The sequence below is a fragment of the Canis lupus genome, chromosome 21, assembly GCF_048164855.1.
Source record: "Canis lupus baileyi chromosome 21, mCanLup2.hap1, whole genome shotgun sequence".
Taxonomy (NCBI): Eukaryota; Metazoa; Chordata; class Mammalia; order Carnivora; family Canidae; genus Canis; species Canis lupus.
The window spans coordinates 43426836-43442194 of NC_132858.1; the positions used below are offsets into that span (position 1 = coordinate 43426836).

General features: G+C 39.8%; 1 protein-coding gene across 3 annotated transcripts in view; it reads left to right on the plus strand.

Moving 5' to 3' along the window:
- Positions 1–344: 344 nt before the first annotated feature.
- Positions 345–15359, plus strand: part of BCAP29 (B cell receptor associated protein 29) — a 52209-nt gene continuing 37194 nt past the window's right edge. The window contains exons 1-5 of one of the 3 annotated variants that reach the window (XM_072791565.1): positions 345–551; positions 1214–1321; positions 4889–4989; positions 10280–10430; positions 11651–11786. In XM_072791565.1, coding sequence (XP_072647666.1) covers positions 1230–1321; positions 4889–4989; positions 10280–10430; positions 11651–11786 — 480 coding nt within the window. In that variant the 5' untranslated portion in view covers positions 345–551; positions 1214–1229. Of the gene's footprint in view, positions 552–718; positions 843–1050; positions 1074–1213; positions 1322–4888; positions 4990–10279; positions 10431–11650; positions 11787–15359 lie in introns of those variants that run through there. The other 2 variants (XM_072791566.1, XM_072791567.1) reach the window with 2 other exon arrangements.

Genomic DNA, 15359 nt, shown 5'->3' on the forward strand with positions numbered 1-15359 from the left:
GGATCGCGCCCTGGGCCAAAGGCAGGCGCCAAACCGCTGCGCCACCCAGGGATCCCTCTATAATCATATCTTTACTTACATCATTTAATATTCCCAAAATAATTCTGCCCAGGAGGATAATACCGTCATTTGTATTTCTGAGACCTTGTCAATAATGAAACAATAATTAAGTATATTCACGCAATTCGACAACCTGGACAATAGTAACTGAAGGAATGCGCCCACCCACGGTTTGCTCCCTCTCCGTCCCTAAACGTCTCCCTGGGGAGAACTCTCTTCCCAGCCTGCGGACAAGAGCAGGAAAATAGGTTTTGAAGCTGCGTAAGCTTCCGCGTCCTCAGGACAGAACGCTGCGCCCCTGCCTCGTGGCCCTGCCGTTGAAGTCAGCGCGGCTCGGAGCGGGAGCCGCTTCCACCCCAGAAGGCCGGGCAGGGACGGCCGGGACCCGCGCCCCTCCCACCCGCACCACACGCGATCAGAGCTTAAGGTCGGCTCCCGGGAGCAGTCGGCCGCGGAGCCCCAGCACCCGGGAAGTCCGAGCCGCCCTCCAGGTCCACAGCTAGGAAATCACTACGGCCAGTCCCCGCGGTTCCGGGCAGGGGGCTGGGAGCTGGGGGCTGGGGGCTGGGGGCTGGGAGCGGGGCCGGCGGGGCCGGCGGGGGCGGGGCCGGCGGGGCCGGGGGCGGGGCGCACCCTGGCCCGCCCCCCTGCGCCCTTGCCGCACCTGCCCGCCTCCCCCCGCCCCCCTCCCCGCTGCATCCTTGCCCCCCCGCCGCGGCGTCTGACGTCCCGCGCGTCGGCCGCGCGGAGCTGCGCCTGGAGCCAGGCGGGCGGCAGGCGGGGTAAGGCCGGCGGGGCGCCGGGAGCCACGGCCTCGCGGCGGGGAGGGCTCCGGGCCGCGCGGGGTCGCGGGGTCGCGCCGCTCCCTGCGCGGTTGGGCCTCGGGCGCCGGCCGGAGCCGCGGCGCGTTCGCGGAGCGGGGGCCCCTGGGCGCGGGCGGCCGCGGGGGGGCGTTAGGGGCCGGCGGCGCCAGGGCGGCGGGAGCTCGCGGGCCGCGACGCGCAGGCCGCCGGGTCGGCTCGGCCGGGTCCCCGCGGAGGGGAGAGGAGGGGAGGGGAGGGGCCGGCGGCCGCGGGCGGGCTCGTCCCCCGGGCCCCCGCCCAGCCCCGGTTCTCGCGCGGCGGCAAAGTAAACTAAGTGTTTCTTTATTTAGGTGTGAGGAGAAAGAAATGACGCTGCAGTGGGTGACAGTCGCAACCTTTCTTTATGCTGAAATAGGACTTATTTTAATCTTCTGTCTGCCTTTTATTCCTCCTCAGAGGTAGGCAACCCCCACGTGGCTCGGGGAGGTGTGCGTGCCCGCGAGCGCTGCCCCCTAGCGCTGCCCCCTAGCGCCGCCCCCTAGCGCTGCCCCCTGGCCGGCTGCCCCGCGGCGCCCGCGGCGTGGGGACCGGCCCGACGCCTCGGAGTTCCGGACGCTGCGTGTTTGAAGGTGCTCTGGAAACTCACAATTTCAGGGACTGTCTACTACTACTAAAGGATCACTGGATATAAAACTTACTATTATACGTACAAACGCATTAACGTGGTTTCCCCTCCCTCCTGGAAGGAGGCCCCAGGTCTTCTGGGTTCTGTTGATTACAGAGACGGTAAAGCAGTGGTTCTCCTTTTTTTTTTTTTTTTTCTTTCTTTTTGGTTCTGCTTTTACTATCTGTTGTCATCAGACGTGTTGATTACCCGGAATTGGAAAAGGAAACTAAAAAAAAGGGGGAAATGGATAAAGGATGTTAACCGCACGCCCCGGTGCAGAAATGTTTCACTGAGGCAGTGGAACAACAATGTAGAAAGTGAAGCCAGTAAATTATTCTCAGTGTTGTTCTTATGTAACCCAGAGATGGTTGCATTAATGTCTAATGCCAATTTTACGAATTAACTAATTTTAATTTTACTAATTTAACTAATTAATACCCCTCCCCCCTCCCCCACACACAGTGAATATATGCTGAAAACGCTGAGTATGGAAAGTGCTCAGCACCACAACCATACATTACCATTAATTCCTTAGTAAAGGCCTTCAAAGGTTTTTGGGTGGTTTTTTTTAGATTTTATTTATTTATGATAGACATAGAGAGGCAGAGACACAAGCAGAGGGAGAAGCAGGCTCCATGCAGGGAGCCCGACGTGGGACTCGATTCCCGGTCTCCAGAGTCAGGCCCTGGGCCGAAGGCAGCGCCAATCCTCTGAGCCACCCGGGCTGCCCTTTCAAAGGTCTTTAAGTACAGTCCTCAGTATTTACATTGAAGCATTGGCTCACTTTCCCCCTGTACTATCCTCCTATGGCTCAATTTGGGGGCCGTGGGGGGTGGGGCGGGTGGTTAGTATAGTGGACACACGATGTTGCATGAGTTTCAGATGTAGAAGTTCCTGATTCAGCTTCTCTGTAGTTATGCTGTGCTCACCACAAGTGTAGCTGCCATTTCTGGGCAGTTCAGTTTTAGATCTAGAAAGTTGATAGTAGGAATGGTGAAATACACTTTTAATAAAACTTTTGCAACACCTTTGTTTATTATGCCCATGGCGTAAGAGAAAATTTCTCATAAATGAGATCCCATGAGGAAGAGACTCAATGAAAGTTTTTACTCTGGCTCAGGGTCCAGGCGATCTTTAATCTCTGAAGTTGCTTCTTAACCTGCCTAGATTACTACTCATTTCTGTCCTTGTCTAACAGCTATGCCATCACTTTTTTCTTCCTTACTGAAAAAAAAAAAAAATTGAATCATACTACAAGGAGCATTAGAGATCATTTTATCCAACCCACTCATTCAATAGGGAAAATAGTCTAAGGTCATCTAGCTCATCCATGGCAGACTCCAGACAGGTAACTGGCTTTGAGGTGCTTTTTCTACTCTAATGAGCATCCTGTTCATTTGTTTCAAATTTGTTTAATACCCTGTTTGCTTTCTGATAGTAGGTGCAACAAGAGACTCCTATATTCAAGAGAAGGAAAGATATAAATATCTATTTTATAAACATCTGATTTATAAATAAGGCTTAAGAATTTGCAAATATGTATATATATTTTGTAGATTTTGGATCTTTTTCTTCCTGCCAAATATAATTTTTCACTATACAATTCAAGAAGCTCTTTAATAGATGTGTATATAAGTACCCCGATTATATACATGCTCATGTATGAATACACATAAGAAAATATGGGATGTATGCACACAGTTCATTTAAAATATGTCCTTATGTTTATATCCACATCTTTTTATCTTTTATACTATGTATTACCATACTCGTCAAAGAAAAGGCTTCAATCTTTATTTAATTTGGCCATTATTTACTCCTATAACACAATAATGTAAAGATGCATAGTTAGAAGTCAGGCTGCCTGGATGTATGTCCTAACTCTGCATGACCTTGGGCAAATTATTTACCATCTCTGGACATTTTCCCCATTTGTAAAATAGAGGTAATACTAGTACCCACCTCATACAGTGGTTGTGGTAATTAAATGAGCTAAAATACGTAAAAGTGCTTAGAACCGTAGTATAGAAATGACTCAATATAACAACTATTATCATTTCTTCCTTTGAACTGAGTATTACTAGAAACTGCTAGTTGTTCCCTATAGGAAGTCTCTTTTGTGTTCCCTTTTACACTGACCCTTGACATGTGAATTTGCATTGGGACTTAGATGAGGGTATTACCACTTATGTTTTCTATCTAAAAACACAAAATTTTTGTGATGAAAAAATTGAATAGCATCTCTGGAATTGGAAGCATAGAGGCAAAAGAACCTCATTCATCTACATCAATCTCCCTCTCCTCACCAACTTCAAGTTATTACTTGGGGTTGTTTTCCAAACAATAATTTGTCACAATCTTAAAGTAAAACTTTTCTTTTGAAATTGTGTTTGAAGTTAATTTAGGTGCTTTGGACTCCATAAATCTGTTATTCATTTAAAATGCCCTTGTACTGGGGCGCCTGGTGGCTCAGTCCAACCCTTCATTTCGGCTCAGGCCAGGATCTCAGGGTCTTTAGATTGAGCCTGGGCATGGATCCTACTTGAGATTGTCTCCTCCATCTGCCCCTCCTGCTCACATGCACATGCTCTCTAAAAAAAATAAGTAAAATAAAATGAAATACCATTGTACAAAGTTTACCTTTCCAATTGTATGGTGGATTGCTTTGTCATTCTTTGTTATTTATAATCCATGCTTTCTTACCTCTGTGTCTTTATACTCCTTAATCTGTCTAAACTATCTTTTTCCCCATTTCGTTTCCTCTATGTTCACACTTTGATATGGGTGGCAATTACATGAGTATATGCATACATAAAAATTCATCAATCTATTTAAGATCTTTATGTATGTAATGTCCCAATGATATTTATCTGCGGTAAAGATGGAAAAATTATTTTACTTGGGGTAAATGTTAGAGGTGTGTTATGTAAAAATAAATAGTGCACAGTTAGACCCCCTACACCTGAAATGTTGCTGATTATTAGGCCAGTAGAAGTCTTTGTTATTTCTGTGTTATTACACTGATTAGCAAAAAGATATAAAGTGAGAACTTCTATCAGCAATATAACATATTATTATAAGAATTCACACATATTTACTTTAAAAGTGATTTTTGCTATAGAATGTTTAAGCCAACAGACAGAAGATATCAGAATTATCACTAAACTTGGAAGAGTTGTTCTTGATTTCATGAGATATTATGTCATATCAGAAAATTACCATTTCTCTGATATGACATAAAAATTAAATTTCTGTAATTTTTTTTCATTCACTTAACCCAAATGTTAATTGGATATTTGCAATGCATTTCAAAATCTTTTGATTTTTTTACAGCTAATGTAATTGTATTATTTTACAGATGGCAGAAGATTTTTTCATTTAATGTCTGGGGTAAAATTGCAACTTTCTGGAACAAGGCTTTCCTTACTATTATAATCCTATTGATTGTTCTATTTCTAGGTAAGTACTGGATTTCCCTTTTCATTAGGCTTAACTCTATGGTGTTTTTATTAATGAATTCACTGGGTTTTTAATTAACTAAGTTGATGCCATCCTGGGATAAGTACCATATATGCCACTGTTTTATGAGAAAATGTTTCCCATGTTCCATACCACCATCCTCTGAAATGAATTTCTTTTTATAAAACTGGGAACAGCTGGTGCAAGAAGGTATGAGGAAGGTATGATTGTGTCAGGATGTGAATGTGTTCATGCCTCATATCAAAATGTCAATATTTGTCTTGTGGTATGCTATTGTTATCAAGTATATCTCCAGCCATAAGAAGTAACACTAACCAAGTTAATCACAATAAGAAAAATGAGTCCCAACTCTGCCACCAGCTAAACTAAATGCCTTTTGAGTTTGGTTTACCCATTTGCAAAACAAAGGGAGAAAACTGGACTGGAAAAAGGAAAGGCAAACATTTCTGTAGCTGCTACTGGCTAAACTATGGTGATCCCTTTTTTTTTTTTTTTTTTTTAATTTTTTTTTTTTAAGTAATCTGTACTACACCCAATGTGGGGCTCAGACTCGTGACCCCAAGATGAAGAGTCACTACTACTACTACTGACTGAGCCAGCCAGGCACCCCCGTAATATTGTGATTTTTTTTTTTTATTGTGATCTTTTAACTCTAAAATTATCACAAGACTTTCTACTGAAAAACTGACACAAATCCAAAGAAAGAAGGAAAAATTAGTCCAAAGTTTTTTTGGTTACATATATCAGAAACCAACTGAAGTTCACTTGAGCAAGAAAGGGGAACTTATAATAAAATACAGAATTGTTTTAGAGCAGCTCAGGGAAGGAAGGAAGCCAAATTCCAGGGAGGGACTATTCCTAGGAACTGATGTGTTGTTTTCTCATCCTTGAATTACTCCATAGGTCTACTTCATTCTTCCTTATCTCTCTGGAACCTGATACTCTTTTCTCAAGGCAGAAAGTGGGCACCAAATAACTGCCAAATATCATTACTCCAGCCACATATATGCAACGGTCAATTAGCCATTTCTGAATCCCAGTTCCAATGATAAGTGAGCCAGCTAGTGCCAGGTATACAATCGTTGGTAAGCTATGGCCAGGGGTAGGAGTCACAAAGCAGAACCATGACCACTGGCTAGGCCAAGTGGGTAATTAATTTTCAGAGATGAGGGACATCATGGATGTTAATGCAGGGAGCTTTGACCTTGGATGGTAAAGGAAGGCAAGTAGGTACCAACTCTTTAAGCTTCAGTGTTTCCATCTCAGAATAGGGAAATCACACCTACTTCACTGAGGTATTGAAAGATTTATTTTTTTTTTAAGTTTTATTTATTTATTCATGAGAGACACAGAGAGGCAGAGACACAGGCAGAGGGAGAAGCAGGCTCCATGCAGAGAGCCCGACGCAGGACTTGATCCTGGGTCTCCAGGATCACACCCTGGGCTGAAGGCGGCACTAAACCGCTAAGCCACCCATGCTGCCCAGGTGTTGGAAGATTTAAATGTAGTACTGAATGTACACAGTCTAGTGTTCTTGTCCGCCAGAATGATGATGGTGGAAATTATGTAAAACTAGTAGATTACTCAAGTTCCATTTGTATTTTCCTTTTAAATTTACTTCATTTTTCTTGATGGTTGTTTCTCTAATAAGGTAATCATGACAAGGTGCTAATGTTCCTAGAGCCATTACTAACTGAATGTGTGTGCATGTGTGTGTTTTAAGGGGTGGGAATAGGCAGAAAGGAAGCAGGAAACCCAGAAATGTGTTTAGTGTCAGCAGAAATGCATCTTAGGAACTTGAAAGGTTACACAAGTGATCCAAAAAATAGGCTGTCTTCAGATGGTTTCTAGAAAATTGACTATACATCACACCCTGCCCATATGGTTGCCCTGGTTTCATTTTTCAGACATAGTTTTCCTGCTTTTAGACAGGTGATTTTATTCTCCAGGTAGGTTTGTATGATCATTTACATTTATAAACTTCTTTCATATTACGGATTAATCTTCTGCATTTCTGCATAATGAATCCAGAAATATTATTTTCATTTAAAAGCCAAAGAAGCTAAATAGCAAGCATAATGATCCTTCATACTACTATACGGTTTCTCTGGCCTATAAATACTATTTTGTGTGAGATTTTTTTAGTTGTTTTCTAGAGGTTGGTATGCTCTTACTACATTATTGTGGCATTCTGAGAAATGTCAAAGAGGAAATAGCCATTAAGATCAAGAAAACGTTTTAAAGATAATTTAAAAGACCAGAGCACCTGTGTGGCTCAGTCTGTTAAGCATCTGACTTAGGCCCAGGTCATAATCTCAGGGTCCTGGGATAGAGCTCTGTGTCAGGTTTTGCACGCCCCCGTCCCTCCCCCTGCTTGTGCTTGCTCTTGTCTCAAATAAAATCTTTTTTTATTTTTATTTTTTTTAAGATTTTATTTATTAATTAATGAGAGACACAGGCAGAGGGAGGAGAAACAGGCTGCATGCAGGACCCCGATGAGGGACTCAATCCCGGAACCCCGGGATCACGTCCTGAGCCAAAGGCAGATGCTCAACTGCTGAGCCACCCAGGCATCCCAATAAAATCTTTTTTTTTTTAATAAAAAAGAATTTTATAGGGCAGCCCCGGTGGCGCAGTGGTTTAGCGCCGCCTGCGGCCCAGGGCGTGATCCTGGCGACCCTGGATCGAGTCCCACATCAGGCTCTCGGTATGATGCCTGCTTCTCCCTCTGCCTGTGTCTCTGCCTCTCTCTCTGACTCTATGAATAAATAAATAAAATCTTTAAAAAAAAAAAGACTTTAAAAAAAAAAAGACTTTTATATACCTCTATACAAATAAATTTGAATACCTAGATGAAATGGATAATTTTGTAGAGAACTATAACTTATCAGATGAATTCTAGTAAATATAGAAAATTTAAGCATACCAGTTTTCCATTTCCATTTAAGCATACCAGTTTTCCATTGAAGAATTACAGAAAGTTTTTTTAAAGCTATCCCATTCAGAAAGAATAAAACCAAATAGTTTTTCTTTTCTTTTTTTTAAGATTTTATTTATTTATTTATGACAGAGAGAGAGAGAGAGAGAGAGGCAGAGACACAGGCAGAGGGAGAAGCAGGCTCCATGCAGGGAGCCCGACGTGGGACTCGATCCCAGGTCTCCAGGATCATACTCCAGGCTGAAGGCGGCACCAAACCGCTGAGCTACCCAGGCTGCCCCCAAATAGTTTTTCAAGAAATTCTACCTCTCTCAAAACATAGAGATTACTAATGCTGCTTAAACTGTTCTGGAATTTAAAGAAAGAAAACTTTAAATTTTAAGAAGCTAGAAAAGTAAACTCTCTAATTGAAAATAAACCAAAACAGGGGATCCCTGGGTGGCTCAGTGGTTCAGCACCTGCCTTTAGCCCAGGGCGTGATCCTGGAGACCCAGGATCGAGTCCCGCGTCGGGATCCCTGCATGGAGCCTGCTTCTCCCTCTGCCTGTGTCTCTGCCTCTCTCTCTCTCCCTCTCTTTTTGTATCTCATGAATAAATAAATAAAATCCTTAAAAAAAAAAAGAAGAAAAAACCAAAACATATTAAACCAAATACTATATAAGACTGGCAACATACAACAAAGAGAAAAAAACGTTCATAGCAGCATTAGTCATGATAGCCAAAAGATAAAAACAGTCCAAATGTCCTCAGAAACCAAATGTGCTATATCTTTTTTGTTTGTTTTTGTTTTGCAAATGTGGTAGATCTGTACAATGGAATATTATTCAGCCATAGAAAACAATGGCATACTGCTACAAAGTACAACACAGATGAACCTGGAAAACATTATGCTAAGTAAAGGAAACCAGACACACAAAAAAACACGTAGCAAATGATTGCTTTTGTATAGAATGTCCAGAATAGGCAAATCCATGGACAGAGAAAGTAGATTGGTGATTGTTGGGAGATGGGGCAAGAAGGGTGGAATGGTTATGGGGTTTTCCAAGGGGTTAATGAAAATATTCAGAAATTAGTGGTTGGTTACACAACTTTGTGAATATACTCAAAAGCTGCTGAATTATTCATTTGAAAGGTGTAAATTTTAGGGTAAGTTACAACCAAATAAAGCATCTATTAGAAATAAAATAGAGTCACCTGGATGGCTCAGTTGGTTGGGTGTATGCCTTCAGCTCAGGTCATGATCTCATGGGTCCTAGGATCAAGCCTCCAGTGTTGGGCTCCCTGCTCAGTGGGGAGTCTGCTTCCCCATCCCACTCTGCCCCTCCCCACCAACCCATTTATGCTCACTTTCACAAGCTCTCAGGCACATGCTCTCTCTCAAATATTTTTTTAAATAAAATAAAAATAAAGTAAAATAGTTTAAGTGATCTCAGTTTTCTAACTGGAACCTCTTTGCTATGGCAGTAACTCTTTGCTAAGAATGCTGATGGCTACATAAAAGAAGCAGTCTGACTTGTTTGCCCCATTGGTCTTTGAGACACCTAAGGCAAATAACTTATCTAGGACCTAAAAGAATCCAGTGACTTAAGAGGGCACTAAATATAGATATGAATAAGCTGAATTCTATTTTTCACTGGAAAAAAATAGATCCTGAGACTTAACAATTAAATTCATCAAAAGTGCAGCTCATTGGATGTTTCCAGTAGCAGATGCCATCCACGTGCCCATTGGGGGAACATATGCCCCTGTGGGTCAAGTCTCATTTAACCTTTGCCAGTGGAAATGTCAGTGTAACCAAATATTTCTGAAATCTCAGTAAAGTCATATTAATATTAGTAGTATTAATAATTATATTTTAATAGTGTATTAATATTACTTTAACAGTATTTAATAATTACTATAGTAATTTGATGATATTAAAGGAATAATAGATACAATAAAATGCTTATACAGTAAGGAAAATAGAATAGTCTCTTGGAATTGATTGGAATGGGAGATGACCTATATGCTACTGTCAGTAGGTTGGTTTTTGTATTAGGGGTAAAAAGTGAAGTATAATCGTTTGCAATGTAGCTAGAGATAAGAGACAATAAGTCCTAGATAAAGAGTAAAAAAAAAAAATTCCAGTTCCAGTCAAAGTTGCCCACTAGCATCCACTTACAGAGCCTCACTTTTGAGTATGGTGCCTTCCCAGAGATAGTAGAGGAAAAGACAAAAAGAGAGCTTATATCAGAAGTCCATTTTTCAAAAGTTCAGTTCTAAAACTGCTTTCCACTTTAATAATAATTTTATGTTATTAAAAGCCAAAATCAATGTTTTCTTCTGTAATAGATGCCGTGAGAGAAGTAAGGAAATACTCCTCTATACCTGCCATTGAAAAAGGCTTAACCACCAGACCTGGAGCCTATGAACATGCACAGATGAAACTTTTTAGGTCTCAAAGAAATCTTTACATTTCTGGATTTTCATTATTTTTTTGGCTGTAAGTTTTTTAAAAAGCACAATTTTACATGAGTTACATTTCCATTCCTTGTTTTTCCTACCTATCCTATAGATTTTTTTTCTATATTGTTTGGTATACTGACATCTTCATAAAAGAATGCAGATGATATACCCAAATAACATAATTGTCATTATGCCTTCTAGGTTTGCTAGGTCCACAAGGCCTTGCATGCTGTGGCCCCTGCTTCTCTCTGAAGCCTGGTCTCATACTGTTCTCTGACATTTACACCACAGTCTACCCACACTGAGCTTCACTGCTCACGCCTTCATTCTTGCAAGGAATCTTTATTGAGTTCCTTTTGTGTAGCTAACTCCTTCCTACTTCAGGGTCTTCACACTTGCTTTAACATCTGCCAAAACATTCCCCTCTTTTCCTGGATAACTTTGTACTTATCCTTCAGCCCTTTTCACAGAGAATCCTTTTGTGACCATCACTTCCCCCCTCCCAAAGTAGGGATCTCCGTTGTATGTTTCCACCAAATGTATCTGTGTGTGTGTGTGTGTGTGTGTGTGTGTGTATTTTAGTATCATTCAAGGTTGCAATTAAATACTGATTTAATTCTTTGTCTCTCCAAACAGAAACTAAACTCCTGAAAGACTTTAATCTCATTTCCTTCTGTGTCCCCAGTACCCAGCACAGTGTTCAACACTTAGCAATTCCTAACACTTAGCCAAGGAAATACCCATTGAATGAATATTTGAAGATACGAATTTCTATTCCTAACAATGGAAGTTACCCATAAACCGATGTGAATGAGCAGTTTTTAAGCTTGGCCAGCCTCACACAATGCTCTTTAAATAGCAAATGCTGAGAAAGGTGGGGGGGTGGACTAAAAAAACAAAAATGACTTCTTACTGTCCCTACCACACTCTCTAAAATTATGTTTCTCTTCCTTCTGGCCAAAGGCCTCTAAAAAGAGAGGATAATTAATTAACAAGTACTGCTGAACTTATTCTCCAAATGCTAGTCATATAACAAAGATTCCAAAGCAACGAGACATAGGTTAGATTTTGACAGGAAGGCTTAGATTTAAAAAAATAGAAACAAACAAACGTATGTCCTCTCTAAACATTATCTCCCTCCACCATACCTATACCTAAAGGGAAATCATTTGACAGTGACTGTTTATTTTCAATCACAGTTTCTAATGATTAGTTATACCATAAATACTTTGATTTGTTGTTACTGTTGTTGTTTAGAGTGTTGAGACGTCTGGTTACCCTTATTACTCAATTGGCTAAAGAACTGTCAAACAAAGGAGTCCTCAAAACTCAAGCAGAAAATACTAATGAGGCTGCCAAAAAATTCATGGAAGAGAATGAAAGACTAAAACAGGTATTTAAATTTGTTTTCTAAAAGTGTGTGTAAATGTTGTCAGTTTTCCCAAGGTATATTATTTTTGAGTATCAAAAAGAACATTTTTTCTGATATGTAAGCAAAAAATGACCATAAGTAACAGTACTGTTCTATGAAATGATTGTTTCAAAAGTGTCTTGTTCTCCTTTAGATTTGTTTGTTCTCTGTTTCACTCCATAGTATATTAATGCCATTGAACCTATTTACTAAGATTAAGAGAAAAAAAACAGTATTCTGGGAATATGGATTTTAATTCCTTCATTACCATTAATTTTACTTTATAACCTAAAGCAAATCTTTAGAAGTTTCTATGTTTCCATTTTCTTTTCAGTTAAATTATTTCTTATAATAATTTATTAAGCCTGGATTTTAAATTTTTTTCTTTTAAATATTCATTCTGTAGGAAGCAGAGGAAAGTAGTTAATGCTAGATTGATGACTGCACAAAAAATTTTAAATCTTTAATTTCGCCATGCTGCTGATTCTCCTTTAAGAACCCTAAGCTATAATTCCCCTGCCATTCAGGCAAAGTGTATGTTAAGAACTGATATTTTCCCTATTAAATAAAAAGAACAGGGATCCCTGGGTGGTGCAGCGGTTTGGCGCCTGCCTTTGGCCCAGGGCGTGATCCTGGAGACCCGGGATCGAATCCCACGTCGGGCTCCCGGTGCATGGAGCCTGCTTCTCCCTCTGCCTGTGTCTCTGCCTCTCTCTCTCTCTCTCTGTTACTATCATAAATAAATAAATAAATAAAAATTAAAAAAAAATAAATAAATAAAAAATAAATAAATAAAAAGAACAGATGAGAAAATGATAGCTACAAAATGATTTGGGGTATTTTTTTTCTTCAGTGTAAAATTTAGGAATTAGATGTCAGAGCTTGGATATTTGCAGTTCATATTAAGCCTCTTAAGTTTTGCTAATTCTACCTCCTAGAAGAAAATGTCAATGGAACCATTCAGAAGTGAAACAAATTTTCTTAAAAGAGCATTCCTAAAATAATACAACAAAATGATTTCCCTATTATAAATTCCTGAAGCACAAATAATCAATTGAATATTATATCAAATTATATTTATGTAAAAAGTATCAGGTTTAACAATAGAGATTAAAAAATTTATCCTAGACCTAGAGCCTAGCCTCTTATAGAAAGAACTGTAAGCACTATCTTATATCTGTTCTAAATGAATTAGCCAATACATAATAGAAGGCTTTCCAGAACCTTTCAAATAAGGCAAAACTCAACACATACAAAAAAATGTGTTCAGTGGTTTAGTATAATGGTCACCTATTCAGAACCTATGTTTTATTTCTAATGATGTCTGCCTTGTTTTCCACTGCAGCGAAAAGGTAAAGAAAGGACTTTTCTCCATATAAAAAAGCACTCAAACATTTCTTTGAGGGGATTGTAAACACCAACTTTTAAGGAAACTTTTAGAGAATCAGCACCACTTTGTTTTTTACTTTGTTTTGTTCTATTTTGAAAAGGCACTGATCCATAAATGTCATGTAAATTTCCCTTTGTAGTAAATACAGGTCTGGAAAATCAAGCTCTTGATATTTCCATATTCAAAAATAGGCAATAAATCATCTTTGCTTTTTTGGAATGTCTTAGTAATGAAATCAGCCTTATTTTGTACCTCAATATTACTTGCTTCATTTTCTATCCTTTAATCTTACATCAAAATGGTAAAAGTAAAAAAAACAAAACCCTCAAAGCTTTGATTAATATATAACAGCTGAACTCAAAAGCACAGAGCCTCATATTTGTAAACTTACTATGTACCTATCTTGATTTAAAATTATGCCCATCCATGATGAGATGAGCACTGAGATGAGCAACATACTATATGTTGGCAAATTGAATTTAAATGAATAAAAAATAAATAAAATTATGCCTATCATGTTAGAGTAATGAGTTCTAACTACTAAGAGAGCACTGCTTTTTTCTTCTTTATTTTTTAGTTGTTTTCCTTTTACTCATCAGCTTTAAGAAAATGGAAAGTGTTTTGGTTTTTTTTTAATTTTTTTAAATTTTTATTTATTTATGATAGTCACAGAGAGAGAGAGAGGCAGAGACACAGGCAGAGGAAGAAGCAGGCTCCATGCACCGGGAGCCCAATGTGGGATTCGATCCCGGGTCTCCAGGATCACGCCCCGGGCCAAGGGCAGGCGCCAAACCTCTGCGCCACCCAGGGATCCCTGGAAAGTGTTTTTATCAAATTTTGGTACAATTATTTTTTTCGTATACACTATATTTAGCATACTTAAATTAGTCTTGTCCTTCAAAAAAAGCACCTTCCTCAAAATATTTTTAGAACTTTTCTTTTACAATTGTTTCCACAAGTTACCATTGCAGGGAAATTTATTTCATGACCACTGATTCTTTGATTCCCCAGCAATTTCTCCCCTTTTTTTCATTTTTGTTTTTGTTTTCCTCCCCTTTGATTCCATCCTGTCCTGGTTCCCTGCTTCCTGTATATCTGTGACCTCATTGGCCCCAGATCGTGAGAGACGCGTAGATACACTGAGCTAAAACCAGTATGCTGTAAGGAGAAAGTTTGTGAGCTGCACACAAATACTGTCAGTGCCCAAAGTGGACCTAATTGACAAAGAAAAGCCAGAGGTCAGAATATCAAATATGACTTCTGTTTTAGACATTTCATGTAGATTTTGAAGTATTATCTAAGGAAAGATAAAATTGCTGAAACAACTCTTTATTCTGTACCAGAGATACCATATCTAAGCAGTTTTATCCTTAGATCCAAGAGACTTAGGTGCTAGTCCTAACTCTATCAGTAATTAGCATTGTGACCTGGGGCAAGTCACCTCACATGTTCTCAACTGTTATAAATAATAGCTAGCTAACACTATGCTAGGTACTGCTTCAGATCCGTCACAGTAAAGTATTAACTTTTAATTCTTGCGACAGCACGATGAGATTGGTACTGCTATTATTTTATATACGGGGGAATGGAAGCGCAAAAGGTTAAGTGACTTGCACAGAACCATTCAATTAATGACAGAACTAAAATTTGAATCCCAGCAGCCTGGCTTTAGTATCCACACTCTTAACCACATTGTTTCATGCCCTGTGTATGCTGTCTTATAAGATGATGTATAGATGGTACCTGGTACCCCTTTCTGTTCTGATATTCAGGTGATGAAATAATTAGGAAAGACCAATTAACTTTTAATTTAACTGCTTTAAAATAACAACAGTGACAGAACTTTACTTCTTACTAGTTTTTTTTTTTTTCCCAGCCAATTACCAGGGTGGTATAAGATGGGTGGGCTAGTAAACACATACATTATTGCAGCTAGTAGCTATTGAATTTCAGTTCCAGGGCTCTTGGTCTTTCTCCAGCATCAAGTCATACATAATAAATTTGGACAAGTTTGCAGGTGCAATAATGAAAGCTTATTTACAAGACCAACACAAATCCAACTTTTCCAACTCAATGGCATAATAATTCAAGCAGTCAGTATAAACATTCCTGCAACTCAGTGGTTCTCTTCCAATTTGGGTAATCACTGGAGACTGTGTGAACCG